Raw genomic sequence first — 22,500 nt, 5'->3', positions numbered from 1 at the left:
AACACCCTTTTTAACAGTTTGGAATATCACCAGGTTGAAATCTTTCAGTCCTCACCTCTCTGTCTTTCTGAGCCTTCCATTGTCTAAATTTTTCACTGTCCTCTTTCATTTGGCGGATGAGTTTCACTCTGGTTGCCTTCATAGCCTGTAAGATGAAACAAATTAAACATGAATGAGACAAAGAAACTTATATAATTTCTTTCTTGGAAAAAGTAACTATACAATCCAATTTATGATATTTTTCTCCCTGAACCAAAAAGCCTGTCTTTACATCCCAGGGTGTTATAAAGGAAAACTATAAGGGATTTCAATGACTGTCTCAAAACTCCCCTCCTGAAAATAGTAGAATTTCTAATCTATTAAGAAATACTATTTTTTTGGTGTATAGAGGCTGTACATGTATATAGAGCACAGATTAATCCAGAGGGCAAGTTTCTTTACAAATAGATCACTGTAGATCCTTCTCTTACCTGGATCTCTGAGTTCAGTTTGTTGACCTTTTGTTCTGATTGTTCCTTCATGCGTATAAGTTTCACCTGCTCCTTCTGTTTCTGTTTAAGATCTGCAATCTGTGCCTCTAGCTCTTGGACTTTCTTTCGTCGTTGTTCTGACACCCTGAACATGATAGCAAAAATTAGGTGGGCATTTCTAAGAGAAGGGGGTATATGATATGGAGGATGAGGTCTTATAAATCTGAAAGAAAATATCTTACAGCTTCCTAATTTCCATATAAACCTTCTATATTGCCTCAAATGTAATCTTCACTGAATACAAAGCAATCAAACCTACTTGCTAGAAGCTGAACCATGAGCAGCCACCTTCAGCTGCTGCATAAGTTCATCTCTTTCCTTACAGAGGAGGTCAATATGGACCTCAAGCTGCTTCTTTTCTTTTTCATGCTGTTCTCTCATAGCCACAAACTGTGTATCATTGACAGCCATCTTGTTCATCAATTCCTCTTTCATTGCCAGTGCTCTATTCAAACCCTGAAATTTCATACATTTGTTACATATATACATCTCTGAAATACATAATTTATGCACAGACATACAAGGCACCATACTTGCAATAAGGAAAATTACAACACCTGAGCACATTAAAAGTAAACAGACAAATACCTGCAGCTCTTCATTTAGCCTGGCTTGTCTCAGTGTAAATTCTGTTCCAAATTCCTTTGCCATTTCTTCCATGTTGCTCCCCTCCTGCTGCACCTCATTACATGGGGTATCGGAGGAAGGGGTGTCTGACTGGGGCATTATGGAGGTGTTGGTAGAGATGTTGTGGCGAGAAAGTTCATGATCCATTATAGCCTTAGCTCCTCGGTGTTGTTCACTCTGTTGACCGTGAAGAACATGAATGATAGGCAGCTTATCTCAAGCATTGAGACAACTGGTAATCATCCATCCATCTACCATATATTTCAGCATATGACATTTCAATAATCATAGAAAAGACAAAAAACTGGGTCATCCTATATGTCAGATACAAAAATAATTACCTTAAAGTTTTATACAAAATATCATTGTAAATAAACAACCTTATATCATGACTTTTTGGGGAAATTAGACATTAGTAAAATGTCCTGAAATGTACTCCCATTGAAGTGTTTAAACAAAATTTAATGTAGTACAACTACACTCCTCTGCTGGCATTGTATATGAACTGACAAAGCAGCAAGGTGTGCAAATATTCTCTAATTTTTCCTAAAGCTGAAGAAGGAGCTATAAAAAGGTCTTCACGGCATGGAACCCCAAGCTAAGTGGCAAAGGAAAGCAAATGAATGAATCCCTCTAGCTTGCAATGTTACAAAGGTTCATCGAAGTCCATATACCAAGCAAAAAATTCAAGAATGTCAGTGTATCTAATCAAGACACATAATATATAGAAGATTTAATCTGAGAGCCTGACACACACAGGTAGCACAAGGCAAGGGTTTGTTTATGTTCAGAAAAACTAATTTTATCACACATTAATTTTACACCATCTTCATTCATCCATCCTTTTTCATGAAAATGTACAAAAACAAATGGTGGGAATTTTATTTTAGGTTTAGTTTTGTGCTTGAAGATGATGGTACCTTATTACTGGTAATACATTCAAGGTATTTTATTCACTGTATTGGTATATCACCGTCTCAGTTGTCTGGTGCTCACTAACTTCACTTATGGATACCATCTTATACCACTGACATCAGCTAAAACCAATAAATTCAAACTGAAATTTGGGGTTCATCTTATCTACTCAAATATACAGTATCTATCTATATACCAGGCCAGCAATCCCACGTTGGATGGTCCAGACAAGGTGCAGATTTGTTTTGAAATACCTTTTGCACCAGTTACCCTAAAAATCTTCCCACTTCCCTACCACACTATTGTTGGTACATGATTTCATCATAGGATTGGGGCTTGAGGGCTGTGAATCAGCCCTTGATTTAGCAAGGCAGTAAACTCTGGACCCCACAGTGACCCAAAATGAAGTTTCTGCAAGAAATGTTCAACAGAGCCAGTACCATCTGATGTGTGTTGCACAAGTGCTTAAAAGGAGGTCCTGCCAGCAGCCAAGGCAGACTGGGCATTGCAGCTCCTCTAACCTGCCCTGCTCCTCAAGTTAGCTGTTGCCTCACCTCCTCACCCCTCCCACTGTCAAGATGGCTGCCCCACAATTTCTACAGCTCAGGAATTATTTACCCAGATAGGACATAATGAATGAACTTAGTGATGTCAAATTCATCAGAAAATATTTAAACTGTGCAGGTATTCATTGATCTAGTAAGGGAAACCTTACAGAGTGACACAGAAAGGAGAAATCTACTTACCCCTGGAATGAAGATGATCATAACACTACTACTACTGGGAAAATGCTGTTATGCAGTAATGATAGCCTTGGGGATTGTCAAGAGAGCCATCCTTGCCACCAAACCATTTGAAAACTATTTGTTTACACTGAGGCGCTCATATTGGATTAGATTTACTGTGTTTCAAAGATTGATTTACTATCTTACCCACTGTATCTCTTCTCCCAATACATAAAAATGTAGGAAACATTTATAGAAACTACAAATAAGTAGTAAATGGTAGCTTTTGCTTCATCTTTTAGTATTTGAAATCAAGCATTACATATGGTTATGACAGTTATGATAGATGGTTTTGCTCGTCATAACCTATGACAGCATACTCAGCCCCTTCATAATGTAATTCATAATAAATAAAAATAAAACATTAGTTATTAAAATCATAGTGAAAATATCAACAAATATAGTTTAGGTACACTATCAAGAACACTGTACACAGAAATTGAATGAGGAAAAGTATTACTCATTATGCAGAGGCACAAAGGAACCCAAACTGTGGAAATGAATGCAGTGAGAATTAGAGTGAACCTAAAATTTATTTCTTAATGATTTGGTTGAATACTCTGAAAAGAAACAGGCTCATTTCTATGCAGATTGCTTCAATAAGAAAAAGCTTTGGATATTCATCTGCAATTTTATCAAGACTCCTAATGGACTGGGTTATTCATTAAGACTCAAAACAGGAACCAGCTCAATCTTATGATCCCCCTTCCCAAAATCAAACTTCTTACATGGTTTTAAATTTATACACAAAATTTACAGGAACCAGCTCAATCTTATGACCCCCCTTCCCAAAATCAAACTTCTTACATGGTTTTAAATTCATACACAAAATTTAACAGTAATGACTTCAAAGATTACTTAAAACATTGACTGTGTGCTAGAAACGAACAGATCCCAATGAAATATCCAAAAACAGAAATCTCACCTGCAATTCAATAATTTTAGCCTGCAATTCTTTGACAAGGTTGATGTGATCCTCAAACTGTGGGTTGGAAGACACATCTAAAGTCTTGTTCAAGGTCTCGTAGGTCACTCCAGTCTGTGCAAGCAGCTCCTCCATCTTCACCTTCATACGTTCTCTTGACATTTCCGCCTGAAAAGTATTCCATAAAAAGTTACCTTCAGCATTAAGATAGGATTCATTATTCATCAACTCACCCTTTTTTATCACTATTCATCCATTCACACTCCTTTTCATACTATAAGTACTTCTCCAAACAAGAGAGGCAGTGCACATGATCTTTTTTTCTTTTGGCATTTGGGTGCTGAGTGGTGTGAATGTAAAGTTGTATGCCCTGCCTTGGCTACCCTCCTTTTGGGGAGAGGTAACTTTGATATATGTATACATATACTTTTTTTATGTAAGAGGGGTTATGGCCTGGAAAAATGGCCCACATCTTGTCTTGGCTACCCTCCTTTTAGGGAGAGATAGCTATGGTATATGTATATATGTACTTTTTTTACATAAGAGGGGCTCTGGCCTGGAAAAATGCCCCACTGAGATGCCAGTGCCTAAAGAGAGGAACCAAATAGATTATCCAAAGTTGGATGATACAAGTCTTGAAATCTACCTACTCTTCCACAACCTTTAACTACAATGAAACCCTTTCAATTAAAATCACTATGAAATCAACAATTCTTGATAACTATACAACCAACAGGGAAACGCAGGGTGTTTAACAAGGCAAGGATAGGGTGTGGAGTAGAGGATGTGATGAGTGTACTGAGAAGGTATAGGCTGAGGTGGAGTGGACCTGTCAGGAAAGGGGAGGAGCATATACTTAGAGGAGTGTTGGAGGTAGTTGGAAGAACGATGGGAAGACCATAAATGACCAGGAGATATTGTATGGAGGGAGACATAAGAAAGATGAACATCAGAAGAAAATATCTGCAACTGAAAAAAAAGTGAAACACATGAATATTTTTGGGAAAATAAAGTTAAACAAAAATTATAATGAAGTATGGAGCAGTCTTATAATTCCCTGCATGTCACAGATGACTAAAAAGGACAGAAGGGCTGAAGACTAGGACCCTTCTGGTATTACCCACTCCCATGAAAACAAAAAGCACAAAGAATGGTAATGCAAAAGGCATTCAAGTAAAGGATTCAAAGGACTCTAAACCCTCACCATGATTGCCTTCTCTGCCATGTTGGTGTTTTCATCTAGAGCCGTCTGCAGTGCACGAGTCAGCTGGTTTATCTCCTCCTGCATTGCTCTGTTCCGATCCAGGAGAGCATTCATCTGTCAAGCAATTATTAGACATGTAAATGTAATTTCAAACAAATAAATCAGTTTTAAATACAGTTATCCTTCAATAACCACAGTTTCACTTTTACATGGATTGCTACCAACCATAAAGTTAAATAAACAGAGGCAATGAGAAGCAACCTAGCAATGTTCATCTTTTTTTTGTTAACCGATAAATAAAATGATTGCAACCATGTACATGCATTTCTGGGAGCTCAGGGGAGCTTAAGGGGAACACTAATAATTATTTTCCACAGGTTTTTCCTATCTGCGGGTGTGTCTGTTACTTAACCCCTGTGGATGATGAGGGATGACTGTATTTGCATTCCTACCTGAGTGAATAGCTAAAAGACACATAGAGCAAAATACTTACCTCCTCAGAGGAGCTCACAACTGTTCCTCCATTGCCATTGTTGGAAGCTAACAACTGAACCTGCAGCTGCATGACCTGAAAGATACATTTTTTTTTTTAATTACTACACATAATGTGCTTATGAGAACATACCGCCTGAAGGAAAGGAACATGCATTGAAATTTACTATTGCAAAAGGGATTGAGATTTTTTTTTTTGACTCACGGAAGCTGGAGTAGAAATTCTATGTTTAATCACCTGCTGCCTCAGCTTAGCCAGTTCAGCAGCCTGAGGATCCCTGTTGATGATGGGCTTGTTTTTAATCTTGCGAGCACGGTCAGCATAGCGAAGAGTACTGAGGGATTCCTCTAGGTTACTGTCAGCTGGTGACACACATGCTACCATTACTGTGTGGGAATTGCCTCCAAGGGAATCTACAAGGCAAGATATACTGTCAGTGCCTCAACATTTTTATGTAAGAAAATCCAGAATTCAATGAATACAAAGTCTGAGCACATGGAAATTTCTCAGCTTTACAGAATGTCTATTGATACTCTTATTTCATAGTTTCATAACAAAATGAGAATGCTTCCTTTTGTCTTCTCTTCATCCCATTAAAGATGTTTTTAAAATTCTTACAACATGTTTCTTTCTTAATTTTTGGTGTAGAAAGCAACTGATGATACGAGCTTATAACAAATTTGAATAAAAATACATATTTGTCTATAAGCAAAATAAAATAAAAACAAATGAATAAAAATTACCTTGCAATAATCGGGTCAGTTTGGAATCTCTGTAGGGAATGTGGCCTCTGCCTCCTTCCTCACAGAGAGCTGAAATTACATTACCAAGAGCCAGGAGACCTCGGTTTATGTTAACTCCCTCTCTGAACCGCTCCCCTGTGGCGCCAGTCTTCTTGGCACGCTCACTGCCAGCCAGGTCCACCATGTGAAACTTGGCAGACACAACACTCTCCCTGAAACCAAAACATTACCTTATTGATTTGACATGTCAAGTGAACTGTAAGACCACTGATTGAACATATTTCTGGCATAACATGAAATAAAATCAGAGAGAGAGAGAGAGAGAGAGAGAGAGAGAGAGAGAGAGAGAGAGAGAGAGAGAGAGAGAGAGAGAGAGAGAGAGAGAGAGAGAGAGAGAGAGAGAGAGAGAGAGAGAGAGAGAGAGAGAGAGAGAGAGAGAGAGAGAGAGAGAGAGAGAGAGAGAGAGAGTTAAGCAATGCTTTCTGAGTCACTTCCTAGGATCTCCCGCCCCATGCCTCATTCTTTGCTGAACTAACTTAAAATTTCACGTTTCATATCACTGACTCCTTATCCACATGACCAAACCAATACAATCTATCTATCACCATCCCTTTGGTGACATCTCTCATTGAAACAGTACACAAATGCTTTATAGATGCTCTTTTCTGATGCTCCAATTTTTTTTTTTGTCATCTGATTACATACATCTAATTCATTAACTACACTAACCATGAAGAAAACAACCTATCCAAGTGCAGTAAAAGACATGCTGGCTTACCCTTTCTTTTTATTTCTTTGCTCAACATGCATGGAAAAAATTGCATGTGATCTGCTTGAGTGTGCATTCATGGCAGTGGCCCCTGTAGCCCGATGTAATGCACCCTGTTGGGGATAAAATTAGAAAATCAATTAAAGTATCAATTTACTGCTTTCAGTGCTTATGTATTAAAACTAACATTATTGAATATTAAGTTTTACCTCTTTATCATCAAGAGAGATAATCAAGAATATTAAATCATTAGTAATCTTTAAACTTAGGGAATTTAGTTTAAGGCATTATTGTCCAAGAAGCCCATCAAGAAAGCTTACCTACAGATTTTTCTGGTCGGTACTCTTTTTCTAGGAACTGAGGAATGAGTGCTCTCTTTCTTGGAACTGAAGAATGATATCTAATATCAGAATTTCTAACAACTTTGCTCAACAGTAGTGAATAATTTCTATAGTATATAGATGAAACAGAAGTTAAACTTGGAGAAATATGATGAATGAGAGAAAAAAAATACAGTTGTGTGACTTTTAGATACCTTACGTATTATATTTACCCCAAGCTCCTGCAGTAAATATAATACCGTGGTTCATGAGACTATCCCTTTCCACCAGGTGCTAACAAGTTAAGTGTGAACAATGTGACTAGGGATGTATGGTGTTTAATCTGGGTTGCGAAGGTGGGATTGCCAGGCCTAGTATATTCAGATGAACACGTGTGCAAATGGAAATACAAAATGAAATGAAGCGTTGCTTGCTGGATTGGGTGAAAAGAAGCACAATGTGATGATCTGACCCTATTAAAAGGATGAAAACCAAAGAATATAAAGAAAATGCAAATGAAATTCATGATCCTAATTAGGGAGCAAGTCACTTAGGTGGAAGGATTAAGTAAAAGACAGGCTAATGTAGTACCCATCTTTAAGAAAGGAGATAAAACTTTAGCGTCTAATTATAGACCTGTCAGCTTAACTTCAGTTGTAGGTAAAATGTTAGAGTCAATAATAGCGAGGAATATTAGGGAACATTTAGACAAACATAACTTGATAAATCAGTCACAGCATGGCTTCACGAAGGGGAAGTCTTGCCTGACAAACTTGTCAAGTTTTTACAGTAAGGTGTACGAGGCAGTAGATAATGGTGATAGTTATGATATCTTATATCTGGACTTTAGTAAAGCATTTGACAAGGTACCCCATCAAAAGCTCCTGAGAAAGGTTAGGGCACACAGGATAGGGTCATGGCTTGGTAAAAGGCGACAGAGAGTGGTAATAAACGGCTCGAAATCCGAGTGGGGTGCCACAGGGATCAGTATTAGGACCAGTTATTTCTAATATATATCAATGACTTGTATAGTGGAATTAGTAGTGATGTTAGTAAATTTGCGGATGACACAAAGATAGGTAGATTAATTATGTCAGAATCGGATGCCATCGCCTTGCAGGCAGATTTAGATAGAATGAATGAATGGACAGATAGATGGCAAATGCAATTTAATATCAATAAATGCAAAGTGCTTAGTGTAGGTAGAGGAAACCCACACAATAGGTACACATTAAACAACCAAACTCTGGTAGGTACAGGGTACGAGAAAGATTTAGGAGTTATAGTTAGCTCTGAACTCCGTCTAGGGAAACAATGCATAGAAACCAGAAACAGGGCAAATAGGGTACTAGGATTCATTTTAGGAGTGTTAAAAGTAGAAGGCCGGAAGTAATATTAAAGTTATACTTGGCGCTGGTCAGACCTCATCTAGACTACGCTGTGCAGTTCTGGTCTCCACATTACAGGAAAGATATAGATCTGTTAGAATCAGTACAGAGGAGAATGACTAAAAGGATACAGGGGATAAGGAGTATTCCTTACGAGGTGAGGTTGAAGCTGTTAAATTTACATTCTTTAGAGAGACGTAGGTTAAGAGGGGACCTGATAGAAGTCTTTAAGTGGTATAAGGGTTATAACAAGGGGGATGTAAGCAAAATTCTTAGGATCAGCAACCAGGGTAGAACAAGAAATAACGGGTTCAAGCTTGAAAAATTTAGGTTTAGAAAGGAGATAGGAAAAAATTGGTTCTCAAAAAGTGGTAGATGAGTGGAACGGACTCTGTAATCATGTTGTTAGTGCTAGGACACTAGAGAGCTTTAAGAGAAGATTAGACAAGTTTATGAATGGGGATAATAGATGGAAATAGGTAGGTATATTTCATACAGGGACTGCCACATGTAAGCCTGGTTGCTTCTTGCAGCTTCCCTTATTTCTTGTGTTCCTATGTTCTTATGTATGAAAGACAAGCTGGCAAAGGGCAGGGCACCTGAATAAGCAAGGAGTTAACATTTGGATAGGAAGAGATGGTCTGCTAAGACCATCCCTTTGGGGAACACTAGGAGAAAGCAAGAAAACAGAGACTGGCAGAGAACTGGAATGCTTTATGCCAAGTGGGAACATGACTACACATTTACCTAATGATGTTATCAGGACATGGGGGAAAATGCTTTATGAATATGGAAGTACATGACAAGCTTGTAACTCTTACCTTCTATAGTGCTCTACATACCAAGTAGCATATCTTACTGTACTCAATATGGTAAAACAAACAATATCTACAAAGACTACCTCACCTGTTCCAGACATCTCATGGTCTCTTGCATGCTGGTCACAGGTATCTCAGTAACACCAACAATTTTTATACCTCCTCTTGGATCTTCTCTGATGTCAACAGCACATTCTTCCCTATTACTTTTGCCAGCAAGAAGGTCAAAGAGAGTTTCCTTATATAACTGCAATTGTCAGAAATAAAAATAAAATTAACAACTTTTACAATTTTACTTGGAATAGAACATTATGCAATAAATAAAGTAATAAGGCAATGTGAGAATAGACAGAAAGAAATCTGACTGAAGTGGTCTAGAATAAACATGTAAGTCTAGAAGTGGGGAGAGAAGTACTGGAAGGCTTTTCTTTCAGTAGTGGTAGTGGGGAGAGAAGTATTGGGGGACCTTTTTTGTAGTAGTGAGAGTGGTGAGAGAAGTATTGGGAGGCCTTTCTTTCAGTAGAATCTAGAGAAACTGATGGTAATAGTTGTATATTGAAGTACAAAATAAGCTAAATTATTCTTATTTCACTGAAAATGGCCACATCTGCATAAAATTAAAAGTAAATGTTAATATTTTCTCCCCCCAAAAATAATTTTGTTACTTCAAGTAACATTATGAAAGGGGCATGATTTTTTTTTTTTATGTAGGAAGGATACTGGCCAAGGGCAACAAAAATCTAATTAAAAAAATGCCCACTGAAATGCCAGTCCCATAAAAGGGTCAAAGCAGTGGTCAAAAATTGGTGGTTAAGTGTCTTGAAACCTCCCTCTTGAAGGAATTCAAGTCATAGGAAGGTGGAAATACAGAAGCAGGCAGGGAGTTCCAGAGTTTACCAGAGAAAGGGATGAATGATTGAGAATACTGGTTAACTCTTGCATTAGAGAGGTGGACAGAATAGGGGTGAGAGAAAGAAGAGTCTCGTGCAGCGAGGCCGCGGAAGGAGGGGAGGCATGCGGTTAGCAAGATCAGAAGAGCAGGTGGCATGAAAATAGCGGTAGAAGACAGCTAGATATGCAACACTGCGGCGGTGAGAGAGGGGCTGAAGACAGTCAGTTAGAGGAGAGGAGTTGATGAGACGAAAAGCTTTTGATTCCACCCTGTCTAGAAGAGCAGTATGAGTGGAACCCCCCCCAAACATGTGAAGCATACTCCATACATGGACAGATAAGGCCCTTGTACAGAGTTAGCAGCTGGGGGGGTGAGAAAAACTGGCGGAGATGTCTCAGAACACCTAACTTCATAGAAGCTGTTTTAGCTAGAGATGAGATGTGAAGTTTCCAGTTCAGATTATAAGTAAAGGACAGACCGAGGATGTTCAGTGTAGAAGAGGGGGACAGTTGAGTGTCATTGAAGAAGAGGGGATAGTTGTCTGGAAGGTTGTGTCGAGTTGATAGATGGAGGAATTGAGTTTTTGAGGCATTGAACAATACCAAGTTTGCTCTGCCCCAATCAGAAATTTTAGAAAGATCAGAAGTCAGGCATTCTGTGGCTTCCCTGCATGATATGTTTACCTCCTGAAGGGTTGGACGTTTATGAAAAGATGTGGAAAAGTGCAGGGTGGCATCATCAGCATAGGAGTGGATAGGACAAGAAGTTTGGTTTAGAAGATCATTAATGAATAATAAGAAGAGAGTGGGTGACAGGACAGAACCCTGAAGAACACCACTGTTAATAGATTTAGGAGAAGAACAGTGACCGTCTACCACAGCAGCAATAGAACGGTCAGAAAGGAAACTTGAGATGAAGTTAGAGAGAGAAGGATAGAAACCGTAGGAGGGTAGTTTGGAAATCAAAGCTTTGTGCCAGACTCTATCAAAGGCTTTTGATATGTCCAAGGCAACAGCAAAAGTTTCACCAAAGTCTCTAAAAGAGGATGACCAAGACTCAGTAAGGAAAGCCAGAAGATCACCAGTAGAGCGGCCTTGACGGAACCCATACTGGCGATCAGATAGAAGGTTGTGAAGTGATAGATGTTTAAGAATCTTCCTGTTGAGGATAGATTCAAAAACTTTAGATAAGCAGGAAATTAAAACAATAGGACGGTAGTTTGAGGGATTAGAGCGGTCACCCTTTTTAGGAACAGGTTGAATGTAGGCAAACTTCCAGCAAGAAGGAAAGGTAGATGTTGACAGACAGAGCTGAAAGAGTTTGACTAGGCAAGGTGCAAGAACGGAGGCACAGTTTCGGAGAACAATAGGAGGGACCCCATCAGGTCCATAAGCCTTCCGAGGGTTTAGGCCAGCAAGGGCATGGAAAACATCATTGCGAAGAATTTTAATACATGGCATGAAGTAGTCAGAAGGTGGAAGAGAGGGAGGAACAAGCCCAGAATTGTCCAAGGTAGAGTTTTTAGCAAAGGTTTGAGCAAAGAATTCAGCTTTAGAAATAGATGTGATAGCAGTGGTGCCATCTGGTTGAAGTAGAGGAGGGAAAGAAGAAGAAGCAAAGTTATTGGAGATATTTTTGGTTAGATGCCAGAAATCACGAGGGGAGTTAGATCTTGAAAGGTTTTGACATTTTCTGTTAATGAAGGAGTTTTTGGCTAGTTGGAGAACAGACTTGACATGGTTCCGGGCAGAAATATAAAGTGCATGAGATTCTGGTGATGGAAGGCTTAAGTACCTTTTGTGGGCCACCTCTCTATCATGTATAGCACGAGAACAAGCTGTGTTAAACCAAGGTTTAGAAGGTTTAGGACGAGAAAAAGAGTGAGGAATGTACGCCTCCATGCCAGACACTATCACCTCTGTTATGCGCTCAGCACACAAAGACGGTCTCTGACACGGAAGCAGTAGTCATTCCAAGGAAAATAAGCAAAATACCTCCTCAGGTCCCCCCAACTAGCAGAGGCAAAATGCCAGAGGCACCTTCGCTTAGGGGGATCCTGAGGAGGGATTGGAGTGATAGGACAAGATAAAGATATGAGATTGTGATCGGAGGAGCCCAATGGAGAAGAAAGGGTGACAGCATAAGCAGAAGGATTAGAGGTCAGGAAAAGGTCAAGAATGTTGGGCGTATCTCCAAGACGGTCAGGAATACGAGTAGGGTGTTGCACCAATTGCTCTAGGTCATGGAGGATAGCAAAGTTGTAGGCTAGTTCACCAGGATGGTCAGTGAAGGGAGAGGAAAGCCAAAGCTGGTGGTGAACATTGAAGTCTCCAAGAATGGAGATCTCTGCAAAAGGGAAGAGGGTCAGAGTGTGCTCCACTTTGGAAGTTAAGTAGTCAAAGAATTTCTTATAGTCAGAGGAGTTAGGAGAGAGGTATACAGCACAGATAAATTTAGTATGAGAATGACTCTGTAGTCGTAGCCAGATGGTGGAAAACTTGGGAGATTCAAGAGCGTGGGCACGAGAGCAGGTTAAGTCATTGCGCACATAAACGCAGCATCCAGCTTTGGATCGAAAATGAAATGAAAAGATGAGGTTTAGAAGAGGAGAGGTGGTGTTCTACAAATTGAAAATTAGATCTTAGACTGCGAATGTTGCAGAAGTTAATGAAGAAAAAGTTGAGGAGGGTGTCAAGACACTTAGGGTTGTCGACGGAAAGGCAGTCCGACCTGGGGACATTTATGGTCCCCTCCCCAGATGGGGACTCCGAGGCTGGTGTAGGAGTCGCCATGATTTTAAAATTTTTGAGTGAAGGGTGTGTATGTTATTAGGTGCTTGTAGTTTTGTGTGGAGGTAGAGAGTTGTCTTTAGAGGGCAGGCTGTGACTGCCCCCTTGTGTTGTGAAACACAAAGGGAAACGTTCAGTGAGGTCACAGCTGGGTTTAATGATAAGTTCACAGCACCCCCTGAACAGTGCTTTAGACCTCACTGGGAGTAATTATCGTTTCGGCAGGTGTCTACTGCCTCCTCCTCAAAGCCACCTCCTTTATTAACCAGATGTTGAGCCTTGCTATGGCCAGCTGTGCTATGCCCAAGCTCCTGAGGTGTAGTAGAGTGATCCACAAGACTATTCCTTACCACCAGAGGCCAATAGGGCTAAGAGTGTAAATGATGTGTATAAGTGTGTGGTGCTTTGTCTGGGTCATCCTGTGTGAGGTTGCCAGCCTGATATAAAGATAGAAATACATACAAATTTTGAATACAGAAGTTATCACTCATTACAAGAAAACCTCAAGCCAGTGAAAACAGATACTTAGCTCAACACAAAACAGTATTCTTTGAAATTCATACTTTATATATGTAATCAAGAATAACTCAAAAGACTGAAGTGTTTCTCTCTCAACTTAAGTACTTGTTTCTCTCTCTCTCTCTCTCTCTCTCTCTCTCTCTCTCTCTCTCTCTCTCTCTCTCTCTCTCTAGTTATTAAGTGTAGATCTTTTCATTTTGGGGAGAAAGAACAAAATTAGCAGCTACCAACACAACATTTCTTACCTCAATAAAGGAGATTTTAACCAAGTATTCATTGTCAGTTTGACTAGCAACACCCTCAAATATGTCCTGAACAGCACGAGGGATGATGCCAGCACCCTCTGAGTTCTCTATCCCAGGGACATAAGCTGTGCCCATGGTGTGGGTTTTTCCAGATCCTGTCTGCCCATAAGCCAAAACAGTTACATTGTAACCTGAAAAAAAATAAAAAAAATAAAGAAAAATAAATAAATAAATAAATAAAATAAATAAATAAACAAATAAATAAAAAATAAAAAAATAAAGAAAGAATAAATAAAAATAAATAAATAAATTAATTAATTAATTAATTAAAATAATAATAATATTAATAATAATAATAATAATAATAATAATAATAATAATAATAATAATAATAATAATAATAATAAATAAAAAAATAAATAAAAAAAAGCAATATATCTATAGTGTTTATGACACTATTTCTCAGACAAAGCACTGTTCTGTCAATTGGACTGCACCTGTGAGGGAAAAAAAGACCACACAATGTTGAGATACACAGGGCATGTAAGGTGGAAGACAGGGTATATTAAAAGAAAGTGACTAGGTGTTGAGGACAGGATGTGATGAATATATTATGGAGGTGATACTGGCATGTCAGGAAGGAGGAGGAAGGCCACATAATCAGAGGAGGTAGTTAGAAAGATACCAGAGGAAACACTGAGGACCTAGAGATGGTGTGTGAAGGAAGACACAACCATAAGGAAAAATAAGGATGTTATGAATATGACAAACTACACAAACCTCTACCTAATGACTATGACAGTGACTCAACTGTGATGTAAATTACCTTGTGCATTATGCCTTCTACCTGTGATGTAAATTACCATGTGCATAATGCCTTTTACCTGGAATCGAAATTACCCTTTGCATAATGGCTCTAAACTACCCTGTGGATAATATGGCAATTTTGGCAGGAAAATAAGTAAGAGAATCTGAAGGAGTGAGAAAAAGATAACTTAGGTGGGGAACATACTATGTATAAATAAAGTAGATAAAAAATCATGAGTGAATCACATACCAACCTTTAAACAGATTCTTAACCACATTCTTCACAGAAGTTTCATAAACGTAGCCCTGTGTGCAGTCTGTTGCATAGGCATAGTCATATGTGAAGGCTTTGTCAGTTCCCCTGACCACAACCTGATTGAATGAAAGATAAAATCTGTTATGATCTGTGCTTTGCCCAACCACTATTCACCTGTCACATTCACTCCAACAGTGTCCTACTGTAGTGGTAGGATAGTCAAGCTTGACTCTTCTCCACTCCCAGCCTCAGAAATCTGTATGGTTCTTCACTCCTGCCTCAGGAATCTGTACAGTTCAACATGTAATGAGTTGTGTACCTGGACTGTACTGTCAGGGTTTGATCAATGGATGCTCCCACTCATGGTTACCTCTAGATCAACTTTACTGCCTCTAAATGTGAGGCATTACTTGACAGCAATGAAGATCCAATACAAGGAATACTAAGTTGGAGGAAGAAAAAATACAGCATGTGGACCCTTGGGAAAACTGACTCACATTTGTCTTTTGACTATATTACATAAAGAAGAGAGCTTCTAAAACGGGACTTCTGTGCAGAGGCTTCCATCATATCTCTTCATGTTGATGATTGATAATTTGTAAGGAAACTTATAATATCGAATTATTACTCAATTACAGGTTTGTGCTAAAGCCTTTAACAACCTTCATAAACCCTTTGAACAGATCCTTCATACATGAAGCAACAGTTTGATTAACACACACAACTCATCCACAAGGCACTGGAGAACAAGCCTTTATCATCAGTGAAGTTTAATTAAAACAGCTATGCTATATAACTACATAAATATGACTACTGTACAATCCATTTATGCTGCTATCAAATATTCTGTTTAGAATTTTTTTTATCTTCAATTTTGCTCTCCAAGGTCCCTGCTGCAGAACACCTTGGCAAAACTGCCAGCTAATAGATAATATATCATAATCTGCCATCTATTTTCAGTGTTGCATCACCATGATATCAAAAAGGATCATCAGTTTATTCTAATATAGTACAATATGCATTTGTGGCCAGCCAATACTTTAGCATAACAGAAACCAAAGAAACCAAGCACAAGAAGTGTTGACAAATGGGAGGGAGGGGGAGAGAGAGAGAGAGAGAGAGAGAGAGAGAGAGAGAGAGAGAGAGAGAGAGAGAGAGAGAGAGAGAGAGAGAGAGAGAGAGAGAGAGAGAGAGAGAGAGAGAGAGAGAGAGAGAGAGAGAGAGAGAGAGAGAGAGAGAGAGTGGGGGTGGGTGAGGGGGGACAAGAATATGAATGGTGTTGTGACATTACTAACCTGTGGGGAATCATGGGTGATATCAATGCTTTGCTGGCATCCTTCCCGTACCTCTCTGTGGCTCAGAGGCCGCAGCCGTACGGCTACCCTTACTGGGATCACCTTGCCTCCAATGCACTCCTCACTGGCCATCTTGTATCCTACACAAAAGAGAGAGAGAGAGAGAGAGAGAGAGAGAGAGAGAGAGAGAGAGAGAGAGAGAGAGAGAGAGAGAGAGAGAGAGAGAGAGAGAGAGAGAGAGAGAGAGAGAGAGAGAGAGAATTTATATTTTATAAATGGTTTTACACACACACACACACACACACACACACACACACACACACACACACACACACACACACACACACACACACACACACACATCTATCTATCTATCTATTATATATATATATATATATATATATATATATATATATATATATATATATATATATATATATATATATATATATATATATATATATATATATATATATATATATATATATATATATATATATATATATATATATATATATATATATATATGGTTATATCTACTTGATTCTTCATACACTAACACAACATATTACTTAAGTTCTGTCCTTCAGCAGTTCTTAAGTAAAGAAAACACACAACTGCCAAATGCAACAGATAAGAAATGGCCAACAAGATTTGCACTTAAAATTATTTAGAGTATTTTGTGGGCCATATATAAGTCACATTAGATTTCCCCTGCCTCAGTAAGGTAAGGATGTCTCCTTGCTATACACACACACACACACACACACACACACACACACACACACACACACACACACACACACACACACACACACACACACACAGTGCACTTCACCAAACATTCCCAGGCACTCCTCTCAATGATAACATGTGTAGAATCAAGATCTGACAGCAGTATAATAAAATGTTATTCTGATACTTTGCAGGACAGTGTCTCCCCAAAGTCTGCTTAGGTTTAGATTAATTCCGTCCATTAATTTCACATTTCCACATTTATACATGTTCACTGAGAGGTAGAGCCATTTTACTAAAACATTCCAAACTGCCTTGTAGGATGCACTTTCCTGCCTTACCTTGCCTTGATTTTCTTACCTGGATCCGTCTTGAATCCGTCACCAGTCTCTGCTGCATTTTCCAACCATAAGATCTTAAGAGAGAGAGAGAGAGAGAGAGAGAGAGAGAGAGAGAGAGAGAGAGAGAGAGAGAGAGAGAGAGAGAGAGAGAGAGAGAGAGAGAGAGAGAGAGAGAGAGAGAGAGAGAGAGAGAGAAAACTAACACTCATTTAGTCCAATCTTTCACAGCTGATTCCTCCCTTCATGATTTGAAGGCATCGTATTTTTTTTTTTTTTTTTTTGCCGAAATAAATTGTCAGTCCGGAAATGAGTAAGCTAAGGTTCTTTCCCTCACTAATGAGTCCTGCTTATGTCAGGGGAAGCCAAACCAATGATTAGCCTACCTGAATAATAGTATGTCGCTGGAAAAACTGCCTTGGCTGAGCGGTAACTGCGTGTTCTACCACAGTGTTTTTAAATGTTCTAACTTCCCAGCCGCTCGCTTCTCTGCGCCTGCGCCAAGAGGGACCCTAACTCTAATGTGCACACAGGATCACTCTGCCCGCCACAAATTAAATATTGAGGATAATTTACTACTTGAGAAAATACTGAAAAAAAAAAAAATCAAATTGACTTAGACTCACAGACGCCCATCTGGGTGGAAGAGATTTTGCGGAATATTCCATCAAGTTCCCCGTGAAATGTTGGTGACTGAATCTCAGTAGTAGTAGTAGTAGTAGTAGTAGTAGTAGCAGTAGTAGTAGTAGTAGTAGTAGCAGTATTAGTATTAGTAGTAGTAGTAGTAGTAGTAGTAGTAGTAGTAGTAGTAGTAGTAGTAGTAGTAGTAGTAGTAGTAGTAGTAGTAGCAGCAGCAGCAGTAGTATTATCATCGTCATCATCAGACTCACCTGAAGGGAAGATCTTGGGCAAAAATCATATTCTGGAAACCCGTTTCTGCTTTTATACACTTCATAAATGACTGGCACCTCGAGGCACTGTGGGAGAGAGAAAACGGGAATAATTTACTCGATTTAGTGAAGCTCCCCCTTAAAATTCCCGGGGCGGAAAGAAAACGAGAGCCATTTCGGAGTATTAGAAGAGAGACACGCATAAAATGTTTTCTATTGAGAGGTAACACATTATTACGTTCAGCACTGCTAAAGGGGGAATTATTTTACTTTAGTTAACCCTTCAAACTTCCCTGCAAAGCCAATGGAGAGCTAATTTTCCGCACAAAATAGATAGTTCATTAATTTGGATACCTTCTGAGTTATCGCATTGGAGAAAATGGATGGATATTTAAATATTCATGAGGAACCTTACAGGTATCTCAGCCGTAGTCTTCTGTTTCGTGAATTTAAACAGCAAAACGTGAGCGGTCGCGCCAGCCACAGCCAGGAGGCGCGACTCAGGGCAGAGGGAGAGGTGGTGTATTGCAAACGTGTCCTCTTCCCCGTTTATGCTCCGTGTACGGGGGTTTTTGAATACCTGGAGAGAGAGAGAGAGAGCTCACACAAAGTTCCTACACAAGGTTGTGTACGTTTTTCTCACGTCATGTGCGTCTGTGTGCGCATTTGTTACCTGTGTGCGTAGAGCGTCGATTCTTACGTCTACATGGCTGTGTGTACACGGAAAATGTCTACATATGACTGTTTTTTGGGGGATGGGCCCCACACACACACACACACACACACACACACACACACACACACACACACACACAGACAGACATACACACGGTTTTGCGTACACGAGTTCCATGTGCGCATTCTCAGGTATACACATGTGCGTATTAGAAAGTTTCCCTCCACGCACATGCATTAGAGTACAAAGTTTCCTCCAATGTTACCTCCTTTCCTCCAATCTTTCCTCCACCTCTCTCTCTCTCTCTCTCTTGAAAACTCCATCCCTTCAGTAGACAAAGTCCAAACAAGATAAATGCTAAATAAAAGAAACGGCAACGTATCTTTTTTTTCCAGAATTTACGTTCTTGAGAAGGAAAACCCAATATGAGCGCAGTCACTGAAGTATTATGTTTGCTCTCTCTCTCTCTCTCTCTCTCTCTCTCTCTCTCTCTCTCTCTCTCTCTCTCTCTCGTAACAGCAAACACTACTTACTTCATCGATGAGACGAGTTGAGAAGGAAGAAAGTCAAACCACACACTAACACGTGTACCCGCAACCGAGTCGCCACGCACACTCACTCTTTCAACCCGACGTCAGACAGATGCTAGGAAAGTCTTGAGCTCAGAATCTCTGAATCCATACCTATGAATCTGACAAACACCTCCGAGACTCTCTCTCTCTCTCTCTCTCTCTCTCTCTCTCTCTCTCTCTCTCTCTCTCTCTCTCTCTCTACATGAAGTAAAATTATGTCTACACCAACATGCATCTGCGTGATCAAAACGATTCTCTCTCTCTCTCTCTCTCTCTCTCTCTCTCTCTCTCTCTCTCTCTCTCTCTCTCTCTCTCTACATCAAGTAAAATTATGTCTACACCAACATGCGTGATCAAAACGATTTTAAGATGGTGTAAAGCTTTTGATCCCTTTCGAATACAAGTACCCAGTTCGAACGCGTGACTGGCGACCAGTGAGACAAGCACAGCCCCATCCTATCCCCTGATTTGATACCCCCAGCTGTTCCTCCATTATCTGCCTACTTCATTATCACCTTTTAAGCGTCCATCTATCATCACACACTATTGTTTATCTAGTTATGGTGCGAGTATAGTCTTCACAAATCTATTTTTCACAACATCCTACTAAAATTCTGCTGCTAAACGCCTTCCTGACTTTGAATTTCATGAAACAGTCAGGTTACTGCGAGTCTGGTACATTATTCAGCCACCATCGCATCAGTAAATGCAGTGACACCTTTATTCTTCATTGTAATCCTGTCAGCTTACTAAATACGCATTCCCAACGGAGTCCGCGAACGTGTAAGGGGAATATTTGAATAGGATAGACTCTGAGACACGTTAATAGTATAAAGAAGCAAGGTAGTCTCCACACAGGACACCACGAATCCTTGCTGCTTCACTCTCTCTACTTGTGCATCGTTCGAATCAACAGAGCCGAACTTGTGACTACAGAAAAAGCCTTGCGCAGGGACGGGAGCACTGTGTTAGGGAGATAAGTGTTGTACCCAGGCGCTTTCAGACATTCCCCACAAGAATTTACTGCTCCAAGAAAAGTGTATTCTTATAAATTCACACGTTTTTTTGTACCCATGTATCAGGTATGCCTCCCTTCCTACGCCTCTCCATCCCCCGACAGCTACACCAGTCATGTTAAAATGCAAATAAAATAAAATCTTAAACGTTTTTTTTTTTTTTTTTTTTTACTGTATTTTGGGCCGTAGAAAAAAACCGATCAAATACTGTTATGATTTCAATCGAACAACGCGTACATAAGAGGAAATAATATAAAGGCTTAAGTAAATTTTTTCCAGTAGATAGAATTCTTCCAAAGACAAAATAGGTGATTACAGAAACATCTTCACTAAAAAAAAAATAAAAAAAAATAGTTCCCACGAATCTCCTTGAATGAACTGAGCATTAAATGTTTTGCATAAATATTTGATTGGCTCTCTCTACCAACCCTCTCTCTCTCTCTCTCTCTCTCTCTCTCTCATCCACAGACCCACTCCCCTTCGACATACCAACAAATACCAGTATCACCTTCCGTTCATCACCTTTACTGAGAAGACTGCGCCGTAAATCAATGGATAGCCAAAATGGAAGAAGCAGGAGTGCGTGAGGGCGAGATTGTCAGAGAAAAGGGTGAACAGGGGGAAAGTGAGCAGAAAGTTGTTGAAGTGAGTGAAAACTAAACCAAGAAAACTTTTTTAATATTCGCTGAACTCTTCCCTGTGACGCAACAACAAGAGCAGCAGCAGCAGCAGCATGCGTATTAACTCTCTCTGATATATTTCATTTGCGACTTTTCTGGTGGCGATGCCGATAGAAAATTGAAAGTAAAAAAACCGACGCAACAACAACAACAACAACAACAACAACAGCAGCATGCGAGGCAATTATGCGTACCAGTTATCTTGGAAGTCGATTCCCGACTTTTCTGGTGCGATGTCGGTAGAAAATAAAGAATAAATAAACTGTGGATTGAAAAAACTGACATTCAACCTGTCCCTTAATATATAGAGCCCAGATATGACCTCAGTGACGTTGCCGCTGGTTATCAATCAGTGAAATTAATATGCTATGCAGAGTAAGTGCACAGCTGGCGTGTTCATTTTCAGGACCCGTCGCAGTCTAGTGTGTAAAAAAAAAGCAAATCGGTGAGACAAGAGAAACTGTATTATATATTGTAATTTCACCACCCCGTGGGCCGTCACACTTACACTTTTAGGGTCCGGTGCTTCCTGCATACGTGACGGTGAACTTACCCTGCGGCGCTCCGTGTTCTCCCCTGGCTCCCCTCAGAAGGCGAATAGTAAAACACACTTGTCGGCTTCTGGCCCTCTATTCTCCGTTGCTCACACTACACAGTAGTCCTATGCTGTAGCTCGGCACCCCGGGCCTCTTGTCGACCCTCGGAAGGCTTCTTGACGCCTCGCTCCAGCTCACAAAGGCACATACAAGTACAGGAGGCAGTGTCGGCGACGCGCGAGCTTTCTTCCCTCACCAGTGTTTTCCCGCCACTCTGTCTCCCAAACTGTTCCGCCACCAATCCCAGGGCTGCTACACGTCACGTGATACTCCCGAGCCCCAGGGTAGGCGGCCGGCGAGGTGACGTAGTGTGACGTCATCCTCCACTTCCGCTGGGACTCAGTTTGGGTATCTTCATGATCTTGCCCTCTCGTGACAATATATTATATATATATATATATATATATATATATATATATATATATATATATATATATATATATATATATATATATATATATATATATATATATATATATATATATATATATATATATATATATATATATATATATATATATATATATATATATATATATATATATATATATATATATATATATATATATATATATATATATATATATATATATATATATATATATATATATATATATATATATATATATATATATATATATATATATATATATATATATATATATATATATATATAT

General features: G+C 39.4%; 1 protein-coding gene across 6 annotated transcripts in view; it reads right to left on the bottom strand.

Moving 5' to 3' along the window:
- LOC135109524 (chromosome-associated kinesin KIF4A-like) overlaps window positions 1-22,207 on the bottom strand; it is a 37,441-nt gene extending 15,234 nt beyond the window's left edge. Inside the window, exons 1-17 of one of the 6 annotated variants that reach the window (XM_064021063.1) lie at window positions 19,493-19,576; window positions 18,699-18,863; window positions 18,284-18,370; window positions 16,321-16,460; window positions 15,024-15,141; window positions 13,963-14,153; window positions 9,606-9,764; window positions 7,001-7,104; window positions 6,223-6,434; window positions 5,717-5,892; window positions 5,480-5,554; window positions 4,987-5,100; window positions 3,783-3,950; window positions 1,119-1,334; window positions 790-986; window positions 471-615; window positions 56-145 (exon numbers count right to left, since the gene is read on the bottom strand). In XM_064021063.1, coding sequence (XP_063877133.1) covers window positions 56-145; window positions 471-615; window positions 790-986; window positions 1,119-1,334; window positions 3,783-3,950; window positions 4,987-5,100; window positions 5,480-5,554; window positions 5,717-5,892; window positions 6,223-6,434; window positions 7,001-7,104; window positions 9,606-9,764; window positions 13,963-14,153; window positions 15,024-15,141; window positions 16,321-16,452 — 2,097 coding nt within the window. In that variant the 5' untranslated portion in view covers window positions 16,453-16,460; window positions 18,284-18,370; window positions 18,699-18,863; window positions 19,493-19,576. Of the gene's footprint in view, window positions 1-55; window positions 146-470; window positions 616-789; window positions 987-1,118; window positions 1,335-3,782; window positions 3,951-4,986; window positions 5,101-5,479; window positions 5,555-5,716; window positions 5,893-6,222; window positions 6,435-7,000; window positions 7,105-7,311; window positions 7,378-9,605; window positions 9,765-13,962; window positions 14,154-15,023; window positions 15,142-16,320; window positions 16,461-17,415; window positions 17,471-17,779; window positions 17,917-18,283; window positions 18,371-18,698; window positions 18,864-19,492; window positions 19,577-21,780 lie in introns of those variants that run through there. The other 5 variants (XM_064021161.1, XM_064021007.1, XM_064021244.1 and 2 more) reach the window with 5 other exon arrangements.
- Window positions 22,208-22,500: the final 293 nt, after the last annotated feature.

Source organism: Scylla paramamosain, chromosome 1 (genome assembly GCF_035594125.1).
Source record: "Scylla paramamosain isolate STU-SP2022 chromosome 1, ASM3559412v1, whole genome shotgun sequence".
Taxonomy (NCBI): domain Eukaryota; kingdom Metazoa; phylum Arthropoda; class Malacostraca; order Decapoda; family Portunidae; genus Scylla; species Scylla paramamosain.
Note: the sequence above shows the minus strand (reverse complement) of the source record. Positions and strands in the feature narration are given on the sequence as shown.